Below are 27,392 nucleotides of genomic sequence, written 5' to 3' on the forward strand. Positions count from 1 at the left end.
TATAGATGAAAGATATAGAATATGGCAATATATGGACACATGTAATTATTAATATAAATATTAGTTATGAGAAATAATGTGTTACTGAGATTAATATGCAAGTTTGTTAGGTATTTTACTACAAAGTTGTTATGGTTTCTAAATTTTGATCCTAAATAACTAAATATTAAAAACTGAGTAGCCCTGGCCGGTTTGGCTCAGTGGTTAGAGCATTGGCCCGTGGTCCAGAGAGACCCAGGTTCAGTTCCCACTAAGGGCATGTACCTCGGTGGCAGTTTGTCCCCGGCCCTGGTTGCGTTGTGTGGGAGGCAGCCACTCAGTGTGTCCGTTTCATGTTGATGTTTCTCTCTCTTTCTCTCCCCCTTCCACCCACTCTGTCTGAACAAAAATGGAAAAATGTCCTCGGGTGAGAATAAAAATAAATAAATAAAATAAAAACTGAGTATGTTTTTTAATATATGGGTATTTGTAAAAGTAGAAATAATAAATATTTTATGCAAATAGAAGCTTCTCTAAATAATTCTATATAAAAAATTAGACATGGAAAGCTGTTTGGGAAAATAATTTAAAAATTCAAGAGTATTTTATATATGTGTGTCTGATAGTTTTTTATTTTTCTGAAATTTCCAAATTTATAAAAGTTATTTGCTGTATATACGTGTCTGGCCTTTCTGTCTGTCAATGTCATTATCTATCTACCTACTTATGTACCAATTATCTATTAATTATTCTGAATTTTTATTAAGCATTTACTATAATTGATGATAGTAGTTATAGACAGGGTAGATAATAATTTGTCTTTTTTCTTAAATTCTGAAGTTATAAAAATATCAGCGTTCATGTTTATAACTGAGGAAATTGGTCAAGTAATTATGACTCTTTTTATCCTACCAATAATGATAACACTTAACAAAATGTCTATTACAATTTTATTTTATTTTATGTTTTTCGCCTTCCCTTTGAAATGATCTTTTTCTGTCTCTCCAATTATCATTGAATCATGGTCTTCTTAAGGATGACTTTCAACAGCATCCATTAAGCAAGGAGAATAGGTGTGACTTTAGACTCTGATGACTAAGCAAGTAGAAGAGGAGAAAGAGGACATAGTAGATCAATATTAGATCATGTTACTACTCTGCTCAATTCATATTTGATGAAGTCCAATCTGCCAATTTTAATGAAAACTAATTATTAAAATAAAAATAAAATAATTTAGCTACCTATCTCCTGTCAAAAATACAACCTTATTTTCACTGACAGTCTTCCTTCTCATGAAAACCATTGCTTACACCTTTCTTTTTTTTGTGTGTGAATTAATTTGCAAAACTAGCAATTTTTTTTTTAGCAGAAAAGAAAACAATGTCCTTAATTTCATATTTGTAGGAAGGAACCTCAGTCACACAATTTGTTCTTTTTAATTGTAGCGAAGAAAGTTAAGAAATTGGCACACAAAACAGATACAAGGGATTTATAGGCAATACCACAAGTTACCATTACATGTGAAAACTCTATTTTTCGTGTTTTTATACAAGCTCTCTTTAATAGTTTGAATTTTTATTTAGTGATTCTCTGACAAACATATATAATAATGTGCTATAAAATCAAAACCCAAAAGGTTCCAATACTTACTTCCCTGAGGATACTTATACACTTATTTTTGGAAATACATATTTGATTTCCAATTTGATGTACTTTTGTCACTATGCATAGATTTAATCATAAACTGTTTTAAGGGTAGAAGGTCAAATATATATTTGCAAATAGTATCTAAAATTTGCATTATATGATTACCTCTGTTACCTTTATTCTTTTTTGTTGTTGTTGTTACCTTTATTCTTTGTAAAATGGAAGTGATTGTAGCATTATTACTATAAAAATTAATATAAATAGCCACCACTTACTGTGGCTGTTCCTAAAACAAAACCTAAGACAAAATTAGGCTGTACTACTCACAAACTTTTATAAGTTCTGGCAAGATCTTTAGTTTCTCTTCAGTTCTTCATAAGTAAAGTGGAGATTTTAATGGTAGATGCCTGATTAAAAAGCATAAGCTGTTCTGTATTATGAACACATAATTATATAAAAATATAAATTTAAAATAAATGTAATGTAGGGGCATGCTATTATCTTGGGAGTATCCACTTTAAGGATATTTAGTATCAATTTTATTTCTAGCCATACAGTTTTTGTTTTTAGCTCCTGCTTTGCAACAAATTATGTTGACTTCATTTATTCTCTACTTCATAAAGTTGTTCTATTTTCTCTGCATAAAGACAACCTTAATTCTTAAAAATGTTCCTATTCTCCCAAGATACCCCAGAAGCTGTAACTACATTTATAGTTTTTATCTTGATTGGAAACATGCACGCACACACAAAGTTTAATCTTGCACCAAATTGATGAGCATAGAGAGAGCAGAAAGCGTTGGACAAATCACGCCAAAGGGCCACTCAAAAACGTCTTTCTGTTCACACATCACAAGGTGCTTTTCTCGCCGTCCCTCCTATCCCGTTTTGTTCTTCCGCAGCACAATCAGCAATTAGAAAAACATAAATGTTAAAGCACCAGCATCTTAACAAAAAATATATTGGAAAGCTTCATATCTTTTCATTCTCTTGTACTCTACCTGAAAATAGTCTCTGAAAAACATGGGAGGATAACCTATACATTATGAACTGTCTGGAGCTGAAAACCGAACCTCTACCAAAATGTGCTGCGAAGCCCGGTGATTAGAGAATGGACAGCTTCTCTTATCTTCCTCCGACAAATGGAAAAGCCAATCATGTAGAGCAGAAAATGATGGTGCTCTTTCAGCTAAGTGACTTGCAAATAATTCATTATCTGCTTTATGTAAGAATTTGTATTATTCTTACAGTTAGTAAATAAAAGATTTCAAACTCTAGGAATACGAAAAGCTGTGGGGGGAAATTGCAAAGTGAATCGAAAATACTAAAACATATCCTGAATTTGACTAAAAACGCACTTTTACTAAATAATCTCTTTTGTTTCCTATCTTGGTATAATACATAATGTACATAAAATATGCCACTTAACACAACTAACTTAATTTAATTAACTAGCTTCTGTTCAGTTTCCCACAGAAGAAAAATAATCACAAAAATGTATTTACTGAACACTTCACTGATAAGCCAACAAATGAGCAATAAAAGTTTAATTAAGTATACAGACTTTGGTATCAAAATTATAAACAAAATTAGAGAAATAAAATGTAAAATTATTTTTAAAATAATACCATAATATTTTGAAAAAGTATTTCAAATATAAATATTATATATAAATTTCCTAATTCTAAATCTTTATAACTGGGCACAGACATATTTTCTAGAATTTAAAAATGCATGATGTTTATTATTTATGTGCTAAGCTAAACAAAATGAAATAGACATGGACATATATGTGTTAAGTCTTAGTATTCATTTCCATTCTCTACAGTGTCTAAAGAGCTATGAATTGAAAACAACATAAATGAGTAGATATAACCTCTAAAAACTAAATTTTCTTATTTGTAAAATGGCAATTGTAATATTACCAAATTAAAGAGTTGCTCAAATGATTAAATGAAATATTTATGTAAGTTTTAGCACTGGATCTGATACAGAATAAGTGCTCAATAATTGGAAACAATTTTAATAAGTTTATATAGATTTAGGACTTGAAAAGATAATGTGAAAATATGAATTAAATAAAATCAATAAAAGACATTTAGATGACTTATCAAACTATATTAAATAACAGACTGTAGCTCTGGCCAGTTTGGCTTAGCGGTTAGAGCATCAGCCTGCGGTCCAGAGAGACTCTGGTTCGATTCCCGCTAAGGGCGCGTACCTCGGTTGCAGTTTGTCCCCAGCCCTGGTTGGTCGTGTGGGTGGCAGCCACTTGATGTGTCCCTTTCACGTCGATGTTTCTCTCTCTCTCTCTCTTCCTCTCTCTCCTTCCCACTCTACATGAACAAAAATGGAAAAATGTCCTCGAGTGAGGATAAAAAAAAATAAAATAAAATAACTGACTATAATCTGGCCAGGTGGCTCAGTTGGTTGTAGTGTCACCCCATACATCATAAGGTGGCTGGTTTGATTCCTGGTCAAGGCAAACACCTGGGTTTCGAGTTCAAGCCCTGGTCCAGTGCTTACGGGAAGCAACCTATCAAATTTTCTTATTCAAAAAAAAAAAAAAATCAATTAAACAATCCTCAGGTAAGGATTTAAAAAAAATGTTTAAGTGAAAAATAACTGACTCAACCACACAGTTATAACTAGAATTGACTCCGATGGGCTTATATCACATTATAAATAAAAATTCTAAACAATGATAAAAATAATCACATATATGCAGACATTAAATTAAGAATAGCTATACAAGATTTTATTTTTATTTTTTTATTTATTTTTAAAACAAGCTGTCCATTCTAGGGGTGTGTGTGTGATCGTGTGCGTGTGTACATGCATGCATGTGTGATGTCTCCCTCTGTTTCCTTGCCTTTGGGGAAACTGCTTCCAGGAAGTCCGACTGACTGAAAAGTGCACTCTCTTTCATTCTTTTATCTTTTCCTCTTCATTTGCTTTACAACATAGATGAGATGTTTGGCTCCAGAAGCCATCTTATGTGATGAAGCAGCCTTAAAGAAAGTCTTCCCTAGGCTGCAGCATTGTGCGGAGACACAGAAGGAGCCCGTGTTCACGAGGGCTCTGCAGCACCCATATGTTGGACTGTTTGTCTCTGTCGTTATTCTGTTGTTCTTTTATGGGTTTTATAAATATTTAACTCACTGTTATTTCAGCTTCCTATTATATGAAGCCGAACTTAATCTTCATACACTATGCTGTCTTCTTTTTTGCTTGTTTTATCTTTCTTGAGTTTTGTTGGATTACAGTTTGTTGTTATTTTAATTGTTGAGTGTGCTATTTTCTTTCTCTCTAGTCATTTTGAAGTTATACACCCTATTACTGCCCCTAAGTTTTTAGCATTACTATTTTAAAATACATTTAAAATACATAGTTATAGCACCTATACTTCATATTATTTACCTAGCATCTCTCATGTCCTATCTAAAAAGCACAAGTCCATGTATCAGCTTTGGAAGGATAAGAATAAATCTTCTTTAAAATATAAATAATGGCTCAGCTGATGTGGCTCACTGGTTGTGCGTTGACCCATGCACCAAGAGGTCACTGGTTCGACTCCTGGTCAGGGCACTTGCCCAGGTTGTGGGCTCAATCTCCAGTGCTGAGAATGGAGGAAGTGGCCATTGTTTTATCTCATCAATGTATCTATCTCTCTCTCCCTCTCCCTTCTTCTCTCTCTAAAATCAATAAAGAAAAAAATATAAAAATAAATTAAAATATCAATAATGATAAAATAGCAATACCTTTGATTATGTGCCAGATGCTACAGAATTACCTTATATTATTTAATCTTTACAACAATCCTGTTCACACATAACAATTTGAGGGCATTTCAGCAGTAATTACAAATAGCTTATACGTTTAAAATAACATATGGTATACAGCAGAAACTAAATGAATTAGAACTTTTGCTTTATAAATAAGCAGACATTAAGAGAGGTTAAATAACTGGCCCAGTTTACACAGCATGGATTCAAACCTAAGTCTCTAGTTCCAGAGGCTAACCTATGGGAAACAAAGGACAGAATGAAACACTGTCAAAACTCTCTAGGTGTAAAACCTAGCAAAATCATGTTATAGGGAAAAAAAATCATAATTCTACACTTGTCCTAATTCTAGTCAGGTTTATCAGCTAAAAATAACAAAATTAACTCATCAGATGAAGCATAAAATGCAGTTATTGCAAGAGTGTTAGGTAGCTAACAGATTCAAAAGTGACCCTGTGGAATGAGCCCTGTTCAGGAACCACAATCGGCAATGATCCAGCAAAATAATGCAACTAAGTCACCTTGGAACAAGGCAGCTGGCTCTTCAGTCCAGGGTCTTCTCACTGACCAGACTTAGTTCGTATGTGGGCACGGGACAGTGACTGTGGTGCCCATCCCCTCTTAACTGTACTGAACCTGCCTTAAATGATCTTCTTCACCCTGTGCCTTTGCAGCATCCTGCCTCTGACTATCTCTTCTTCTATCATCCAGCTGAACTCAAACTGCCAAAGGTAGGGAAAAAGAATAACAATAATTACATTCCTTTTATCATTGCATATTATAGGGCTTAGGTTTGTTTTAAAAAATAGCCGAGTATCATTTTAACTACATCATCTATAGCTTTCTCGCAGGAATCTATGAATCCTAAACAAACGCAGAAGTTGAACCATGATAGAGAATGAGGGTTAATTTCAGGCAGATTCCTGTCACTGTAGAGGTTTCCATATTTAGCAGGATGGCCATATAAATCACCATCCAAATCAGAATAATCCTGAGAGATAAATATAATGCTCTTATTAAGCATTCCAGGACAATAGCCTAAACTGGGATTATCCCAGGTACACCAGGATGTACCATTATGCAATTATTTAAATTAATATGCATTCTTATATTAGATTTCATTCTTCATTCTTCGTTTTATTTTCTTTCCTTTATTGATTTTAGAGAGAGAGGAAATGAGAGGGAGAGAGAGTTAGAAACATTCATGAGAGACTACATTGATTGGTCGCCTCCTGCATGCTCCCATGTGGGGATTGGGCTCACAACCTGGGCATGTGTCCTGACCGGGAATCGAACCAGTGACCTCCTGGTGCATGGGTCAATCATCAATCACTGAACCACACTGGCAGGACAGATTTCATTCTTAACTGCCTAAGAAGAATTAAAGATATCTTATCTTACTCTCTTTCCCTTCCCTTTCCTTCCTTCCTTCCTCCCTCCCTTCCTTCTTTTCTTCCTACCTTCCTTCCTTCTTCTTCTCTCTCTCTTTCCTTCCTTCCTTCTTTGCTGTCTTCTACTGACCTCCTTCCCTTATTCCATTCCCCCTCCTTTCTCTTTGTTCCCCTCTCTTTCTGTTTGTTTATTTTTAATTCCCAAGATTGTGGCCATCCAGTGGAACTTTGGTCATTGACTTGCTTCAGATTTGCCAAAATCTCACCAGTGTTACTTTTAGACCTCTGAAACATCTGGTGGCTGGACTGGGGGGAGGGGCAGTGCTTAATCACTTTTCAAATAAATAATTTTTTTTGATCTCTTGACCTGGACTAAACTGCCAGTAGAATTCCTTGTACTTCCTGAGACACAAACATGCAAGCAGGCTGAAATTAGAATAACAACATCCTCTCTGGTTTTCTAGACTACAGTGGGGGTGTAGCATGAGGGAAAAGAGAGAAAGAGAGAAGGAAAGAAGGAGGGAGGGAGGAAAAGGTGAAGAATAGAGAAGGATACTATTAATGATTGTGCTGTACGTGCATGTCTATTTCATGCGTGCCAATGAACGGCTATTGTACTTATGTATGGTACTGAGAGGAAAGAGAGAATTATCTCTCACATCACCTATAGTTTCTACAATTGATAGAACTGTATTGGTACTTTATTAATGAGTAAAAATAGTTGGCATGTTTAATGCCTGGAAGGCAAATAATTACTCAGACTTTAGAATATGTGAATTAAATTATTAATACAGTATTTTAATTAAAGCAATTTAACATAAGTAAACAACATCCTAAATCTCTAATTTTTTCTTGCATTATCAAATTATGCTTACAGCTATGGTAGGCACTGTGGAGAGAAGAATTTGGTTTGATTTATTATTAATATTTCTATTATTTATTTCAATAATCCTTTACTGAGGAATAACATGGTAATACTGTAGATTGACGTAAAGGTTGTTTTCCAGGATAGCATTATGTAATATGCTAAAACTAAATTTTATTAATATCATTCTACCTGCAAGAAAGCCTTGTAAGTTTTACAGTAGCAGCATGTATCATAAGTCCTGACCCATAAAAACGTCATCATTCTTGTTGCATATCTCACAGTGATTAGTAACACAAATAGAACAGTTTGTATTATTTTATTCAATCTGTATATTTACCCTAAGAAATCTAATCCCAATTTCTATGAAATATTTTTCATTAAATTTTAATAAAACTGGGAAATTTAGGCCTCAGATATTTTACAATAATTTTTGTGTAATGACAGTCATGAAAATAGGGTTGGATTTCACATTCTTTTTTTTAGAAGGAGAGAGACATAGAAACATCGATGAGAGAGAACATCAACTGGCCAACCCCCCACTGGGGATTGGGCCCACAACCCAGGCATATGCCCTGACTGGGAATCGAACTGGTGACTTCTTGGTGCATGAGTTCACATTCAACCGCTGAGCCACACCAGCTGGGCACAGTTTCACATTATTTATTTTGTGTTTTAGCTATTCTTGTTTCAACAAATATTGGTCATTACATTCTACCATTTTTTGCTTAATAATATAATCCATAAAAACGACAATCAAATTTAATTACAAATTAACTATGACATTAAAATTGAGCATTATGCAACATAAAACTAGTAGATTGTAGGTGCTCAGAAGAACCTAGAAACATCAACTTCAATAGTGAAAACTGACAGTTTGTAGCCAAGAATAACAGTCTGGTAAGGTGTGGTTGGACACCAACTCTATGTCAGCTCTACCTCACTGCATGCATCATCTGTCACTGAGGTAGAGAATGAGCAAGAACAGCTACAAGGATACAAATAAAATACATAGCAAATACATCTGTGCGTTTTCATGCTCACTTATTTTTGGTCAGTGAAATTTTAAGTGATTTTTAGCTAAAAAAAAATACCTGAATTAGACAATTTTAATAATCCATGATTATTTACTATACTGTCTGTAGTAGAGCAAGAGAAAATGTTATGCCGCCCTCTAGTGTGAATATTAATTTTGTAACATCAGAACTGCAGAAATCTAAGAACTGCAATGAAAATTATTATGGAAGAGAGCTAAGGAATTCTAAGTTTTCCTAAAGAGCTAGTGTTCTAGGAATACAGATTATAGTTCCATACACTTCATGAGTCAGAAGGATGGCTGATATATGAAGGTTTCCATAGGATTTTCATTTCTTTATCTTCTAAAATATTCGGAGTCTGATGCATATTTAAGGAAGGAGATTTTATGAATCTTCGGTGGGAATAGTATGTAAGAGATGCCAGGGGTAAACTGAGAAGAAAGGGAATACTGATATTGTTTGACATTGTGTCCAAATTATGGAAATTTATACATATTGAATTGAATAAGATCCTCACACAGATATTAATGTTCCGGTATAAAATGTTGTCAATAGCAACTACAGTTTACTGAGAATTTATTATGTATCAGACCTGGTGCAAATTAATTTATATGCTTTATCTCATTTGATCTGAAAACCTGTTTTCTAGGTAGATTTTATTATATCATCTCCATTTAAAGAAAATGTAACTGATGTGAGAGAGGTGAACTTGACCATGGTCTTAAAGCTAGTCACTAGTTGTGCTAGGTGTCTCTAGATGTCTCTTGTATAATCAGTCACTCCTTTTTCTTCCTAACATTACCATGATTTTATTAGGACTAGCAATGTGCCTAATTAATCATATTTTTATCCTTCCCTACACTTAGAAGTTGTCCTGTGACACAGCTCTAGCCAAAAAGATATAAGAAAACACTGTTGAGTGGACTTCTCAAAACAATAATCAACTTTTTGCCTTTCTTCTTACTCTTTAATTCCAGCTTAGAATGTAGGTGTGATAGCTGGAGCAGTAACTATAAATAAATACAAATATAATCAAAGAATTTTTAACCTTGATTATTGATCTACTTAATGTCAAAAAATATCTACTTGCATATTTCTCTCTCATATTAAAAAAAATTATATAAAACACTATTTAGGTGTAGAGTTGATATTTGGGGGTTTGGTTACAAGTAGCTCTACTCACTGTTCACTGATATGGAGTTATATTTAGGACGCGAGCTTAGATCCATCTGGTTATTAAGTATTTGTGCTTTCATGTCAGTAAGTATTTTGATGAAGACATGCTAAACTGGATGTAAGAACACAGTCTTGGAGTGAAAGCAGCCTAACACAAAGATGCTTTGTCTCATTGCAACAAGGAGAGATGATTTCCTAAATATCAGGTTTTGAAGGAAATACAACACAAAGGTAATTTCACAGTATTTCTGCAGACACCTCCTTGGAGGCCACTGGACTACGTCACATAAGATGTTTTCATTAAACAAAGAGAGAAGTCATATTTTTATTGCATATTTCTGTCCTTGACCAGTTGTAAGAGAAGTCATTCAGCACAAACCTCTCATCCTTAAAAGCCTTCCTTCTCTGTAACTGTCTCACTTCTTTCCCAGTAACATATCGTCCAAAACTCTTCTGTCCATGAGCCATCTAAACTGCTTGGCAACTTCCAGACTTCCAGACCTTTGCTAAAGTCTCTCCAAACAAAATCTGCTTGCTCCACATTGAATTCTTTAGGTATTTCTTGTATGAAGGGCATACATAAGGCAGTATGGATGGGTTAACCTTCGAGCCATTGTTAACTTTTTTGCACCCTAAGTGGTTAAACATGAAAGGAAATTGGCACACTGGGCGTAACCTTGTCCTCCTGCCATAACACTTCATCAGGGGTCAGAAAAAAACTCCCAAGCGCAGAGTGGGCCAAGCATCATTCATTCTCCCAGGAGTCAAAGGAGGGGTTCAAGATTCTGAATGAGCCTTAGGACTCCTACCTCTCTGTTACCCTGCACAACTGCACTGCTGCCACAACCTGCATTGGGGCTTTTGAAACCAATTTTATTGTCCCTGCATCCCCAATTATATCAGTTGCTCCCGGAAGCCCAGACTACCAAATTCTCCTTCATTCCCTGGACTTTAATATCCTATGAATATATTACATCCTCTTTTATTACACGATTCTCTATATTTCCACATGTCCTAAAACCCTGGGACTGTGTCTCCTTAAATTCGGAAGTGTCCATTACCAATGACATCTCAGTAACTTTAGACTTTTCACTGGAGTTTTGGTTCATTGTTTCGATCAAACTGAAATCTGTCTTTCTTGAAAACATTGTTCCCCCTGTATCTCTTTTAGGAGCTCGGTAAATATTTTATTTCCCAAAGTCCTCATGTTAATGTGCCAATTCAGAGCAAATGTCCCTTTGTCCCACCATTATAATTCTTTTTTTACATTTATTTTTTTATAACAGATGTCCCTCTTTTTCCCTCCATTGACACCCTCCTCCTTACTCCAGCCTCTTCCCCCTTCCCCACACTGTTGTCTGTGTCCCCTGGTTACTGGGAAGGGGTGGGAGGAGGCGGGAAAAGATAACGGAAAGGACTCATATGCATATACGCATAACCAATGGCCACCACTATTATTCTTAATCCTCCTCCTTCCCTCCCTCATGCTAAGATTCCCCAATATTGGATCTCAATTCCTTTAAATTCTCTTCTCTGGTAGCAGTCTGCCTCCTGTTTGCACTCATCCATTCTCATGTCATATCCAAAAAAGTAAAAAGCAGTCCCCGAGAACTGCCGCCCGGGAGCTGTCTGGACCTAAGTGGAAGATGCGGTGCTCTTACCAAACGGGAGCAGTTCACAGTCCACTAAAATCAGACGCGGTCCTCTACGAGCATTATGGAACTTGGGGGGGGGGGGGGGGCGGAGACCACTGTGCAATCATGTTTGAGCGAAGACAGAAACAAACACATTGTGTGCGTTACCTAATATCTCGTCATCCCATCTGCCAGCCAACGTGAGCAAAAGCCGCTGCTTCCCCAGTTACAGCTCTACCCCACTCAGTTCCTCTTTCCTCCTAGATAATAAGTACTAAGAGAATTATAGAAATTGGCCCTTTATCCCACAGTACAATTCCCCTAAAAAATAAATTCTTTAATCATCTCTCCACAAAAATCACCTTACACAATTCCAAATCCTATAAAATGATTCCTCTTTCCCTCTTCATGTGACCCACTAAGGCTCTCCAGGGTGTGCAGTTGACTTTACTCCAAAAAGTACCTACATATCCATCTTGATTGAACTAGAGTTGTGCTCCTGGTGGGTTTTGACTGGTGAGCATTAGCATCATTCTGCATATTTTTCATGAAAACATTTTTGTTTTGATTTTACACATTTTACACAGCCCCTTTTAAAGACTATTTTCTTAAATTTAGGCTACTAAATTGTATACTTTGATATTCGATTTAAAATTATTTCTTCTCACTTAGAAGTAGGCTTATTTTATTGAAGTACAATAACTGCATGTTTGATTAGCTACTGGAGTTGAATAGATAAAAATACTATATTTTACATAGTAATAAAGGTGGTCCTTTTGGGGGGAAGGGGCAGGGGGATTGATTATAAAATTGTAATCCAGTCAAAGATTTAAAATAAAGTTTTTTTTTGTTTTTTTTTTTTTATAAAATAACAGAGACATTCCACAATACGGTTTATCAATTTTTAACCTAAATAATTTAATAATGTCTATTTTGCCTATTTCCAATTAAACCCAAATATGATATATATCTTAAACAATGAGTTACCTTATTGTAAAGCGATATAATAAACTGATCCCTAATATATTAATCAGGCTTCTCTAGATAAACAGACGCAATCTCTGGGGGAGGGAGGGAGAAAGAGATTGATTTTACGGAATTTGGGGTTGACTCAGTGATTGTGGGTTTGTGGGTTTCTGAGGAGCAGGCTGGCGGGCTGGACCCCCAGGCAGGATTTGATTATGCATACTCGAGGAAGAATTGCTTCTCCAGGAAACTCAGTTTTTACTTTTACACCCTTTTATCTCCTTCCATGATTCATGCATATTACGGAGGGTTATCTACTCTTTTAAAGTCAACTGATTATATACGTTAATCACATCTACACAATATCTGCAAATCAACACCTACATTGGTGTTTGATTAAATAAATGGTTACTATTCTGGCTGACTCATAAAACTAGCCATCAAACTCAATGTAGCTGATTTTTCTAAACCTATTAAAGAACAAAAAAGTGTTATAACAATTTGAGTGTGGCATTGTCAACATGAACATTTTATACATTAAAAGTACTTACATTTAGAAAAGTATATAACTTTCCTCTAAGGGTGCCAAACCATTATGAAAAAGTGCAGAGTAGTACATCAGGTAATGGGTATTTTTTATGTTGACAATGAGGATTGAGTTTTAATTATTTATTACCCCATTTTATCTTATACTGTGCTAGGAAGTATAGTGTAATATATTTACAAAATTAATGAATCCTTGCTAGTTGAAAAACACCACCATCATGTAGTATATATGGTAGGAATGTTCTCGGTGGCAAACAGTAATTTAGAATGAGATAAAAATAGATCAAATGGTTTCAGGTTAAAATTTTTAGAAAGAAAAATTAATAAAATTATATTTCTTAATGTTTGTAGTTAATGAATTATAGAAGTGATAAATCTTGCAAGATAACAGAGTTTCTTCACAAATTTTGATGTAAGTACACCACAGATCTAAACTGCTATTTTTTTTTTTTTTTTTTAGCAGGAATACTCACGTTCCTAATATACAGTCATTGCCTTCTGCAGTTAGTATGTCAGTTAAACAGGATCATTGGAGGAAATGATCTCAACATTGTATTAGCATTAAAATTATTAAAAATATTATTTCCCTTATGCATAATACTTTTAAAGAACTGTTTTCCTTATATATTACATGAACTAGACATGTTTTCTAGAAGTATAAATGAAAGAATAAAATTACATTCTATATTTATTTTTTAAAAGACCAAAACAATAAGAAATTACCAAAACTACCTTTTGCATGAGACAGTTTGCAATTTTAAAATGCAAAACTATGCATCACCCTCACCTTTGTTTTTGTATCATTCCTAGATATATGATCTGGAGAATACTATTAAGCAGTTCAACCATTATATAGTAAACAAATGCTATAGAAAAATATAAATTTATTAAAAACTTTAAAAACACTAATATCTATCTAAAAGCTGGTACAATAAAGGGCACATGCAGAATGATTTCAGTGATTCTCTCTCCCATAGGTAAAATTTGGTTCTCAGATTAAACAAAGAGTGGAAAATGTGCCTTCAGTGGTCAGGAAAGGAATGTAATGAAGTGAAAAATTTATATAACAGTAAAAAACAAACAGAAAACAGTGTAAACTGTAAAGTGCATTCTTCTCTGAATGGCATTTAAACCCAAATATTTTAAAACACATGTTAAAATTAAAAACAAGTGAAGACCAGCCTTGAAATTTCCCTGGACAAACCAGTTTAGTTATACAAACAAAATTTAATTGAGCTTATTTTGCAAGACTAACGTAACCTGGGTCATTTCTTGCTTATGCGTCTGGAACTCATAAGAAAATGGAACTGTTACCCAAAATGATCTGAGGTAACCAGTGAAAATTCTACATTATGACCAATCACTGTATCATTTCCTTCTCCCCACATAAACTGCTTCACAACAATACACCGCTGAGCCTCATTCCATTTTTTGGTCTGAGCGTTTCCAGTTTGTAAACTGTCTGTTTGGGTTGTGTGCACAATAAACTTTTACTAATTTCTACTTCTAAGCATAATTGTGATGCATTGGCTTTACTTGTTATTTTTTAACTTTGACAGTTCATGGCATCAGACTTGGGATCCGAAGAAGATGCCAACAACTCTGCGTGAGATTGGTGAGCAACCAGGTATACCCACAGAACCCTTTGAACTCACCAATTTCTCACCAACCCTGGAGTTTGATGGTAAGTCTCTCTCGCATCTAAGCTCAGCTCTCCTCGTGTTCTGAGCTCTCCACTTTATTATGTATACTTACTTTCTGTTTATGTTTGTTGAATCTTCTTGGTAAATCACCCTGCTGTCTGTAAGAGGAGAAAACCATGATTCCCTGGATTTTACTCATCAGTAGGATTACCAGGATCCTCACAGATTATTTAGTTTAGAGAATCTAAAGGCAGAGATGGATTCTAACTGGTCTAAATCTCCTCCCTTAAAGACTCCTGCCTCATATATGTATACCCACTACAGAGTAGGATCTTGTGTCTTTCTGAAAACTGGGTGAACTTTCCAATAATTTGAAATTGATATGACCACTTTGAGGAAAATTTAACTTAGACAAGTCCATCTTAAGGGTCACCTTTAAAGGAAAGGATTCCAAAATTTGAAGAGATAATGGGATGCATTCTTTAATTGATATGCAGAAGCTTCTAAAGACAAAAAGACTCCAAAAATAGCTCTAAAAAGATCCTTGCTCCATGCAAACAAAAGAAATCTTTAGTAAAACACTGGCCTTCTGAGCAGGTAACCTTGACCTAGCACATCTGCCAAAAACACAGTTTGAATCCAACTATTCTTTTGAGTTTTGTACCTGAGATGTGGCTACATTTTTAAACACTTGCCATACAACCTCTATTTGTGCCTGTCTGTAAATTTATGTATGTCTATATAAGTATGTTACAGATATATGATATTTTTCTACCTTCAAGTGGTATTCCTGAAATTAATTTATAAAGAACACTATGTAATTGGCTTAAAGAGAATTAATCATTATATAAATCAAGCGTACTCTTAGTATATAAAAACTAACCCAAATGTTTTTCAAGTTCACATAAACTGTGATGATCTTTGATAAATCAAAGCTAGTTTAAGTTTGTTCATTTAATAAAAGCAGGCATGTCTCCAAAATTTGTCAACAAGAAAAAAAAAACTTAATATTATGGTGAGCTGTTTGGTGTCTAATCCAAGCATATTTGTTAGAAGCAAGAAATTTAAGTAAGTGCAAATAAGATAAAAGTTTATTCTAAGTTAAACTAAATAATTGATATTCAGTGAATATCTAAATCATTTCTAATAAGATAAAGATTAAATGCAAAGCATAAGTTTATCTACTTTTAAATTTTTTACATAGTCAAAAGATATTTATGTATATCAATAAACTTTTTGTTGCCACAGTAAAACATTTATTATATGGGCAGAAATAACTCATACAAGCTTCTTAACGTGGATTCCCTAGCTTTGGGAAAGGAACATCCCAGCGGAGAGCCTGTGCTGACCACTGACCTTGAAGTGGGAAGGGTAGCCTGTATGTTAGGTGCTTGTGAACCACCTCATGAGTACGGGGACCCCCAGAACATGCTGCCTGCATCCTTGTGCTTGCTGATGCACTGTGACAAAGAAGAGAAACAGTGGCTGCAGCAGGGGTGGCCTCTCCATGGGGCAGTTCGACTGGACACCAAAGCCCAAATACAGGCTGAAACTCCAGTTGGAAATTTGGAAGAGCTGAGATCAGAGAAGGACTGAGGTTGTTCACTCCTCTGCAGCTTTGGGATTGGCAGAAAAGGTGGGGGAGCATGGTAGTAAATTGGATATCTTAGCAAGCCGTTTTGCAAAGCCAGGAAATCACTTGTGAGGAAGCCTGGAAGCCTGGAAGAATGCTAGGAGGTGGAATCCCTGGGAAAGTGGTGAGAATGGAGCGGACCACGCTGTGATGTTGTGGTGATTAATGAAGGGACAGATGAAACGCCCCATGCTGTCTGACTCCTCATACATAGGAAAGCTTCAAACAGAAATTACCCCCAAATTTCTAAAAGAACAGTAACATTTTTTTCTCTGTCCCTTGAAGTTGTAAATCTTATCATGTCTTTAAAATGTAAACACTCCAAAAAATAAACAAACAAACAAAAATTGCCCACAGAGACAGAAGAAAGAAAGGGGGAGGGTGTTAAAATACAGACTGCTGTAGACGGTCCCTTACCAAAATTGTTTGTAGAAAAGTTAAGATTTTTTACAGACCTATTAGAACAATAAGGATGAAGGGACATGATTGTATATGAAAAGTAGGTAAGAAAAGTAGAATGATATTTTAAATAAGAGAAAATATGAATGACATTGTTTGTTTCCTTGTTTGTTTTGGTAAACAAACAAACAAACAAAAGGTAATTTTGCCCTGTAAATGGATCATTCCAAAATAAGAAAAGAAAAAGAAAGGACAAAACCCAAGTGGATAGAGAAAGTTGCAGAACGTTGGTGAAAAAGCAATATTGAAAAAGGAATTTCATGTGTGGTCAAGCTTACTAATATTGAAATGGTTTTATTTAAATTGAAAAGAAAACAAAAAACAGTTTAATATAAAAAAAGTGAATCAAAATTAAAATTTTGTTTTCTGTCTGATAAAAGGACAATATGTTTATGTCCTTTTTTTTTTCCACATAATATTTTCTGAGATCATTGTTCTGCTCTTAATAAGAAATGACAAAGGTTTTTCTTTACCACTAAAGTGATCTGCCTAGAAAACAATACTTGGTTTTGTCTTTATTAGGTCTTTGATTACTTAAAAGAACTGATTTTTCTGTGTTAAAAGAGTTTTGTTTTTTTACAACTATATAACTTTCTGTATATGTTAAATTTCATGAGAAACATCCTGAAGAATTGATGCTAAACTTTCTCTAGGTTATATTTGTATGAAATTCCTAACAATCTGATATGTTCTGGTATAATGTTATCAGTCATAATTTAAAAATATATGTTAGATGAAAAATAACCAAATTCCCCTGTGAATAGCATTATAATGAATTTACATTAGGTCTTTAACCACAGACATTTTTTAAAAAGCTTTTGTCATTTACAGACAATTGTTTTATTCTGATGCTTTTTCAAAAGCTTTCCTGAAAAAATGCTTCAACTTCATAGAGATTCATGGCAAAGACCCTGACAACTACTCAAAAATGCAGGTTTCTGATACTGTTAAGATCATAACAGTGAATTGGGTAAGAATTTCTAAAATCTGATGAAAAACTGATAAATTCATAAAATTACTAACAAAAGATCCAGATCAACAAAGATGAATTACAACACACTAAACCAACCGACAAAGGCAATTATACTGTTCATTTATATGTTCATTAAAGGCAATTATACTGTTACCTGAGTGTTTTGTTTTCCAGATTTAAAGGACCCTTTTCTCTCCTCTCTTTAAAACTATCTATAACTCACAACTTGGTAATGTATTGCTTTGCAACAAAAGTTGAAATATCTCTTTCTCTCTAAAAGATGCCTCTAAAATTCGGAAACTCTTATTAAATACTTATTTTTTATGACAGTATTTGCATTTGCATAAGTTCAATAAAAATCTGTTCTCTTTGTAAAAGGATACAACTGGACAAGTCCTTGGCTTGGCTTCCTAGTCTCAAGAGGCTTTTGAAATCCAATCTGAGATTTTTTTTTTTTTTTTTTTTTTTATGAAAAACAAGCAAATGCAAAACAGCCTTTATGGTCAATAGCTATTCTTGCTACACTTATATAAGTAATCAGGCCAATTTTATGAAAACTAGACTTAGTTTGCTAACAAGTTAAATCTTAATATAGTTATCTTTGATAGAAATGGGGATCATGATAGAAGGAGAAATTATATTTCAATAATACGCCTTTATGAATTTCAGAGTCTAGTGCTGTTAATTGAGGTTCTGATTTCTACTTGTAAACTGGACTGAATCATAAAGTCTTCAGGTGTCCTCCATTATTTGCCTAGAACTGTCCAAACTAACATTTCCAATTTTCTCCCACTATTTTGACTTGAGATTGCTATGAAACTTATATTGCTCTTTTCTCAAAGCCATGCAAGCTACAGCTGGACACCTTGATAGACACTTCAGAGAAGCCACTGCAACAGCTGGGATGTGGACAGCCTTCATGCCTGTGGTTATGTAGCTGCTCAGAGATCGCCAGAGACATTTATACTGCAAACAAGAAAAATTTGATTGCCACGTTTGCCCTTACTCCAACTGAAAATTGTACTAACCCGACATCTAGATATTTTCTCAACTGGTTGATCTCCAAACTCAGAAACTGAATTTATAATTTGCTCAAAGTATTAACCTTTGTTTTTATTCTTTTTCCACAAAAATGCATGCCTCTCATTTAATTAGCTGTCACACCAGTAGAGGCCTAATTTAGGTGGAAGCTCACCTGAAATAAAACATCTTCATGTTCTTCCTGTGCTAAGTAACCATAGGACATGTGTTCGCTAATACATCACGTTATGCTTATGTAAATAATTTTTAATTAATTGAAACCCAATTATACATTATCCAGTAATGGTTGATTGAATTAGAAAGGAAAACCTGAATTTGATTATAACCCTTTTGAGTTATTTAATTGATTAAATCTTGGCTCCTGGAAATTTCTACTTTGGGGAATTTGTTAATACTTGGTATTCTCCTTATAGTCATCATATTAACCTCTGTAGTATGTTGTATACTCTAGAAAGGTTTAGATGCCTGTGGGCAAGAACCCACATCATACATAACCATGACTATCAGACAAATGGATAAAAGCAACAATAACCACATACAGGGTGAAGTTGGTGACTACATGTCCCTCTTGTTTGCCTTTCCAACTAATGGAAACAGCAAATGTGTGATTCTTTAGCCTGACTACATCCAGGGTGGTAAGCAAGAATATCACACAATTCTTTTTTTAAAAAAATATGTTTTCATTGATTTATTTTAGGAAGAGAGAGATAGAAACATCAATGTGAGAAACCAATCGGCTGCCTCCTGCAGCCCCCTACTGGGAATGGAGCCTACAACCCCGGGCATGTGCCCTGATCAAGGAATTGAACCAGGACCTCTCAGTGCCTGGGCTGATGCTCAATCCACTGAGCCACATGGGCCGGGCAAGAATAACACTACATTGGTTGGTCATTCTTTCAGGTTGCTAAAAGAATGATCAACAGGGAGTAATAGTTAACATACAAGAAATAAATAAATAAATAAATAAATAAATAAATAAATAAATAAATAAATAAATGCCGGCCTTAAAAATTTCCTGAGCAGACAAAATCAGTTTAGTTATTCAAACAAAGTTCAATTTGGCTTATTTTGCAAGACTAACTGGATCTGGCTCATTTCTCTCTTATGCCTCTGGAAATCATAAGCAGAACACGAACTGCTTCCCAAGGCTGACATGAGGTAACCACTGCAAATTCTAATAGTATGACCAACCACTGTGAAGAACAAACAGTCACTGCTTGTTCGCTACATAAGCTGTTCCATAACAATAGACCGCTGAGCTTCACTCCAGGCTTTGGTTGGAGTGCTCCTGGTTTACAAACTGTCTTCTTGGTGCACAATAGACTTTCGCTAATTACAGCGGGTCTTCTAACATCATCTTTTCATTCAGAGTCATTTTGTGATAACACTGATGAGAAAAAAACAAATCAATTCCAGCGGGGGCCACGGACTGTGTGAAGTGTGCACGCTCTCCGCATGTCTGCATGGGTTTCCTGCAGGTGCTCAGGTTTCCTCCCACATCTCCAAAAAGTGCACATGAAGTGATTTGTCAAGTCTAAGCTGTCCAAGTCTAGGTGAATGTGGGTAGAGGCGTGAGTGGCCCGGCGACGGGAGTGCATCCTTCCCTGGGAGCTCCTGCTTTGGGTACTGAGCTGCCAGGAGAGGCGCTGGCCACCCAGCACCAGGAACCGGAGTAAGTGGGCTGAAAAAGAATGATCTTATTTGTTTTTAATAATCTCTCTTAACTATACGCAGAGGTCACATTTATCCCAATGCTTAAAATTAGAAATGTTTTGGGTCTTCATTTACAAGTTTGGTAATATTGGTTTTGTTATACACTGTTTTGCTTGAAGTTGCAATTTCCAAGAACTTATGGACAATATTAAGTGAGGACTTACTATGCTCCAAAGTTATTGGTTTTACCTCTGTTATGTCTGAACTTTTTTTTTTTAATAATTTTTTTAATTGATTTTACAGAGAGAGGTAGGGAGAGGGAGAGAAAGATAGAAACATTGATGAGAGTGAACATCGACTGGCTGCCTCCTGCACGCCCACACTGGGGATGGGGCCCACAACCTGGGCATGTGCTCTGACTGGGAATCAAACCGGTGACCTCTTGGTGCATGGGTTGACACTCAACCACTGAGCCACATCGGCCAGGCATGTTATGTCTGAACTTTTGACACATGGTGCACATTAAACAAACTTCAGCAGATGAATTTGGCTGTGCATACAACCATATGAAATCTTTGGACTAGATTGTCCTCAAGGCTCTTGCTGCTCCGTATTTTCTGTAAAAAATGTAATTGCAGTCATCAGTAACCTAGAAAACATTGGTATAGAACTGAGAAGTGAATAAAAGATATTATGTCACTATTTATATTTTAACTATAAAACTAACTCAATGTTTGATGAACTAACAAGGTGTGTTGCCATCATGGGTATCACTTGACAACATTCGCTTTAAAATACTGCTTATATTTTTTCGTAAGTCATAACATAAATAATTTAATTGTAAGTTATTTCCCTTACTTGAATAATGCATTCTGAAAAAACACAAGTTGAAAAGTTTTACTGGAATAAAAAACAAGTACAGGAAAGAATATGTGCCACTGGACGTTCGGAAAAGTAAGCCACGAGATCGTGTCTAATGCTAAATGCATAATAGTTTGAAAGAAACTTGGAAGAACATATACTGACTGATTACGTAAACAAGTTTAAAGTAGGAAAGTTTGAAGATATATTTAGATATCACCCTAATCCACCCTTACCCCTGACCTTACTTGAGGATATTAATCTAAAAATGACAATTTTTTCAACAGCATTAATTCAGCAATTGGTATCTTTAGTCTTATGTGCAATCTTAAATGTGCCACATAAATGAGTTTCAATGAGTAGAGAAACCTTTCAAATTACATTCCCTAAGAGATATAGAAATGTGTAAGAGAATGACATGAATAATAATGTTATATTAGTTAATAATAATAATTAGAACTAAGGGCCATATAGTATGTTTTAAAGACCTACTTAATTTTCATGAGTTCCTGTATACCCAAAGGTAAGCCCCAGAATTTTTTTATATTTTTCTAAATGAATACATTTGAAAATGTTCTGAGTGACAAGAAACCTGTAAACATGTCAAGATATGTGAATAGTTTTTCGATACATTAAAAATGAACATGAACATTCCTGAATACAACTTAACACATACTACTTAATGTATAATACTTTGCACAGAGCCTGTGGTGCTTAGAATAGTGGTTTGCAATTGAGGCATCTCAATAATCTGAATGAACTCACATATATTGATAACCCATTAATAAATTAATTAGTTTTCTTGCTAAACTTGGTACTTTATATTGGAAATGGAGGGCAGCTTATAGAAACAGGGCTTAGGCAAGACAGAAATTATTGATGTTTTCATATTGGAAGATGAGAAATAAAATAAATTTGAATTAAAATTATTCTGTGAATCTGGTATTATTTATAAATTCCTGGAGGCAAATAAATAAGTAGAGTGTTTTCAAACAATGAATGACACCGATACCATCTCTTTATCAGTATAAATATTATCATAGTAATTTCAATGGATTCTATAATTTAGTATATAAATTATAAAGAAAATATGTCTAGAGTTAGAAAATCTGCATTATAATACTGACTCACTGTATGACCTCTAACCCACCACTCATTCTTTCTCAATTCCATAGTCAGTAAAATGCACATAATACTCTTATGAGACATGAAAATGCTGATTAAGTAACAGAATGCTATGAAGAAGTTAGTAATGATTTTCAAAGTTCCAAAGGCAAACCCCAAATTGTGTATTAAAATAGTTAAATTATATTTAAATTTTTATAATAAGCATATCATATATATGTAAATGTTTTAAAATATATAATTAGGGCAAAGAAATTTTGCAGATCAATTGCAAAACTTAAATATAACAAAATGTTTTTATCCAATAAACAATTGCATACCAAATTGTGGTATGGGAAAAATCTAAGGAAAAAGAATGAGTATACATTAAAGGTAAACTTAATTCATTGTCATTAAACCATATAACTTATTCAGAATATTCTGGAACACTAATTAAATATTAGCTTATTTATTATTCCATGGAATTAAAGCTATATCCCAGATATGATGCTATATATAATAGAGTTTATGACAAGCACAGTGATCTTTCTCTTTGCTTGTAAGGCATTGCATAATGAAAATTTGTATATTTTCAGGTAAAATTGTCAAGAGAAATATATTTAAAAGCTCAGCAACAGGGTTAAGATTGACAACAGACTTAAGCTGTAAGTACTTTTAAAAATTTTATGTGTGAGTGGCATAATACAACCTATGAAAAGGACTGTATGTTTTGATGATATCCTCAATATGAATGGTATGATTACATTCTGGATTTGGGACTACAAACAATTAATCAATGTCACTGAAACCTGTGTTTTATTCTATAAGTATTTTTATTCTCTAAGTAAACTTCTAATTCATGAAATATCATTGTATTAACAGTTATAAGCTACCTTAGATCAGTTCAATGACTTTGAAGATTGTAAAATCATTTTATTTAAATATAAATTTTTAAAAATGTTCATAATATCCATTTGTTGTCCAGTGATTGAAAAGAATTGGAAATTCTTTGGAAAAAGCAAAAGACCTTCTCTCTAAATGGTTTTGTGTTGTAAGTTGTACTTTTCCTGAAAAACAAAACAAAACAAAAAACAACAACACTGGGGATATTAAAATCCTTTTAAGTTAATGCACATTTAAAAATTCAAGAATATGATGATTTTTTTAAAGGGAAAATTCAAAATATATCCACATCAAACAGCCAAGAAAGTGGAAAAGATCTCATACATATTATTCTATGAAACTGGGTTTAAAAACACAACAATCATAAATTCTTACTTGAAAATGTTCAAAATGTAGTACAAACACATTTTAAGGTAACATTTGTTTTTTTATAAGGTTGTTAATTCTGAGAAGTTTCAGAGTCAGTTTTTTGGTTTTAGCCTGTCGTAAGTTTTAGCTTATGGTAAGTCCTCATAGCATCCTAAGTTTTGTCAAGAATACATTTTTAAGTAACTATAAATGTTTACAAAAAAGTATAAATGTCCTTTAAACACAAAATGCACTTATGAATATATTTAGAATCTCTTTTGTTACAATTAAAGAATAGGCATCATATCTCATTCTTTTAAATAACAAAATCATCAAAGAGTAAAGGAAATAAACATGTGATATATATAACCTTGTTAAGTATGGTTTCAAATGCAGTTGGACCATACATGAAGACCTACATCATTTCTGTCAGTGTAAATCTCTTACACAAGAAATAAAGACTTGAACAGTTTATGACCATAACCGAAAGGACTAGCTATGAAGTCCCTAAAAGTCCTTTCACTATAAATAAGAGAAATATGATAGGAGCTATTTCTAAATCTTTTTATCTATTTGTTGCTTCTGATGCTTGTATAGATTTAGATTTATTCATCTCATAAACGTTTCAAAGTTACACTGGAAAATCTAGGATTTAACCTATTCTTTTTGTTAATATGTGTGATAAAAGACTAATCAATTTCAAACTCATATCAAACAAATCAGCATAAGCAAGTTCAATCACTGTTAGAGGCCCAAGGTTGATGTAAACATCAAGATTACCATAATTTTAACAAGTTGAAGTTTGGCAAGTACATTTTTTTATGAACTTTGTTGTGTGGTTTATAACCAACAAAATGAGATTTTGTTCAATAAGTTTGCCTTTTCCCATATATGAAACTTGATTTTTAAAAAGAAGCCAGAACATACTTTCTTTAAAATGAAGGTTTCTCCCCCAAAATATTTACCTTTCTAAATGGTTGAGTTCTCTAAATCAAGCTAGAATAACCTTAGTAATTCCCTTAGCCTTTGCCTATTGCCCTAAGACCACAGAAGAGTATTTTCACTTTCTTTTGTTCAACAACAACAACCAACAATCTTATCCAGAACAATAATAAAAAGCAACAAAGTAACCCTGCTTCTTTGAGTCTTAAATGAGCTGAGAGGAGTGGTCCAATAAATTTATGAAAAAAAAGAAAAAAAATCAAATGCATCACATCAATGTCAGAATTCACTTTAAACTTCTGAGGAGAACTTTTTATTCTTGGAAAACTCATCACAGCATATATTTTTTTAAAAAAAATATGTAGCATCATTTTTTAAAGATATATAAAGAAAAGTAGAGTAAGAAGACTATTTACATTTGGAGTAACTGAATTTGTTCATTAACTACTACTTTCCCTACTGAGGCTAGGTAGCCACTTTGTAAAACAAATGGGGGGAGGGGCAGTGCTGTTTGCTAATGGTCCCAGACTTTAGGGATACACACATTTACATATTTCTACTGTATCTCTTTGCTGTACTTAACCAAATGAGCCTTCCCTGTACTTCTCTTTTTTTTCTTTATTCAAGTGTGTACTTCTCAGGAGATGCCAATACATGAGAGTCATTCTGCAGGGCCGTTTTGTAACTAAGATGGGATTGGGAAGAAAAAGTAAGAGCTATCACCCTGCACTATCTCAATGCTCAGCATATCTTCAACCACCAATCAGGAGTGCTCTTCCTACCAGGATGCTGAAAGATGAAGCTCAGTGGTCCAGTGAGAACCTCCCAGCGACTGATGAGTTCTGTTTGTGTAGCATGTTTCCTACTGGCTCTGATTGTAACATAATGCTAGCCCCTTACACTTATCTCCAACCTCCTTTGAGTGAATAGCTTAAAGTTGACAGCATGGGGTTCTGGAGTCACTCTGTTAGGCTTAGTACTGACAACTTCTCACTAGAGAAGTTTGCCACCAGTCCTTCAGGAAACCGCCGGAATACAAACTCCGCCTGAGACCATTACTCAGTCCCGCCACTTGCTCCATGCCACCAGACACATGGCTCCCAGCCTCCATCAGAGACACCCACATCCTCATTCATCTTAAGCTTCCTAAGCTGAAAAATATTACAGAGTTATTTGAGGTTGGGGTTTGTTTTTTTCTTTTCTTTTTTAAAAAGATATCCTACTGACACAATTTGCTTTTAAATAAGGAGACATTGTGGTAATCTTCATCATTATGGAGTGAGGTGCAGTCCGAGCGCTGGCTAAGTGTCAACCAAAGCCCTGGAACACAGCTCCCCTAAGATTCCTGCCCTTTCTACACCTAATTTGCACCCCGCCCACAAGATAAATAAATAAATGCATTACAGACCAAATTGAAACGCGACACCTTCAAAATCTCACAGTAACCTCAATCCTCCAAATGCCCTCTTAGACAGGAGAGAAAGACGACAGAGAGAGAGAGAGAGAGAGAGAGAGAGAGAGAGAGAGAGAGAGAGAGAAACAGAAGCGATTACCAGAGTTTTGTTCCCGTTCTTGCTGAGAGGGCCCCGGAAAACTCCCTTGATGTTGCGAAAGTGTCCGTTGCTGAGATGCGTGGAGCTGATGACAATGTAGTAACACTCCATGGGGCAGCCACCGCCTCCTCCACCGCAGCAGCCGCTTCCATGCACCCCGCGCCCGCAGCCGCAGCGCGCTGGAGCCCGGGGAGGCCGGGCTGGGCACCGGCCGGGAGGGCGAATCGCCACCTCTGTCGCACGCCCTCCGGAGACAGGCTCACTACACCCCTCTGCCGTGCGCGCCCGGGCTCCTCCGCCTCCGCATGCTCGCCGCCTCTGCCGCCGTCTCTGCCGCTCTCCTAATTCGCCTCGGGCTGATGCGCCCCACGGGAGGATCTCGGGCGGGGAGGAGCCGGCCCGGCCGGAGGGCGGCGCGGGCTGGAGTCAGTGGAGGCGCGGCGGCCGAGCGCAGCCGGACAGCGGGAGCCGCCTGAGCCGCAGCTGCGGCGGTGGCGGCGGCAGCAGCATCCCCCGCGCTCGGTGCCCGCACTCGGAGTTGCTGCTGCTGGCAGGCATGAGTGTTATTATAGTGAGCGGCGTTGCCGGTCCATTGCACTGAGCCAATGGCAGGGAGCCACTGGGCTGATACTGAGAGCTGTCAGAGGAGTACATCTGTCACCCGCTGCCTCCCCCGCCCTCCCCGCCGCCGCCGCCGGGAACTGGCCGCGCGGGTCGGGGCGCGAGTTGAGCGCGCAGGGAGCGGGACGCCCCCCCGCGAGCACCGCCGCCGGAGAGGGCCAGGGACGAGAGGCCACCGCGGGCCGGAGGTGGACTGGCCCGCCACGGAGAAGGGGAGACTCCTCTAAGGTGGGGGCGGAGGGGAAGACGAAGAGACGGAGATTTCTTGCCTGGTAGTCGGGGCTGGGGGAGGCGGCGAGGGGGATAAATAAATTAATAATTCAATACCCAAAGCCAACCGCTTCCAACTGCAGCGTCTCCAGGCAGATGCCAGAAGCTGCTTCTCTCTCAAGATAGTTGCTACCCAGTGGGTTTTTATTTGATTTTATTTGTTTTAATGTATTTTTAGTTTGGAAGCTGGATCTTGTTCAGAATCTTACGGAAAGAAAATGTCCCCCTACCCACCCCACACTACCGCCCCTTTTCCCATTTGGAGAGATCATAAGTGCTTGTGTTGGTAGTTTTGGGGGGAAGGGTGACGATGCGAGTGGAAGTGGATAGAAGGTAAAAACAGGGACTCCTGGGTTATGTGTT

General features: G+C 35.8%; 1 protein-coding gene across 1 annotated transcript in view; it reads right to left on the bottom strand.

The window, feature by feature from the left end:
- ZNF804A (zinc finger protein 804A) overlaps positions 1 to 26,787 on the bottom strand; it is a 247,018-nt gene extending 220,231 nt beyond the window's left edge. Inside the window, exon 1 of the mRNA XM_036254509.1 lies at positions 26,139 to 26,787. Coding sequence (XP_036110402.1) covers positions 26,139 to 26,249 — 111 coding nt within the window. The 5' untranslated portion in view covers positions 26,250 to 26,787. The remainder of the gene's footprint in view (positions 1 to 26,138) is intronic.
- Between the last annotated feature and the right edge of the window lie 605 nt (positions 26,788 to 27,392).

The sequence above is a fragment of the Molossus molossus genome, unplaced genomic scaffold (assembly GCF_014108415.1).
Source record: "Molossus molossus isolate mMolMol1 unplaced genomic scaffold, mMolMol1.p scaffold_m16_p_11, whole genome shotgun sequence".
In the NCBI taxonomy this organism is placed as follows: domain Eukaryota; kingdom Metazoa; phylum Chordata; class Mammalia; order Chiroptera; family Molossidae; genus Molossus; species Molossus molossus.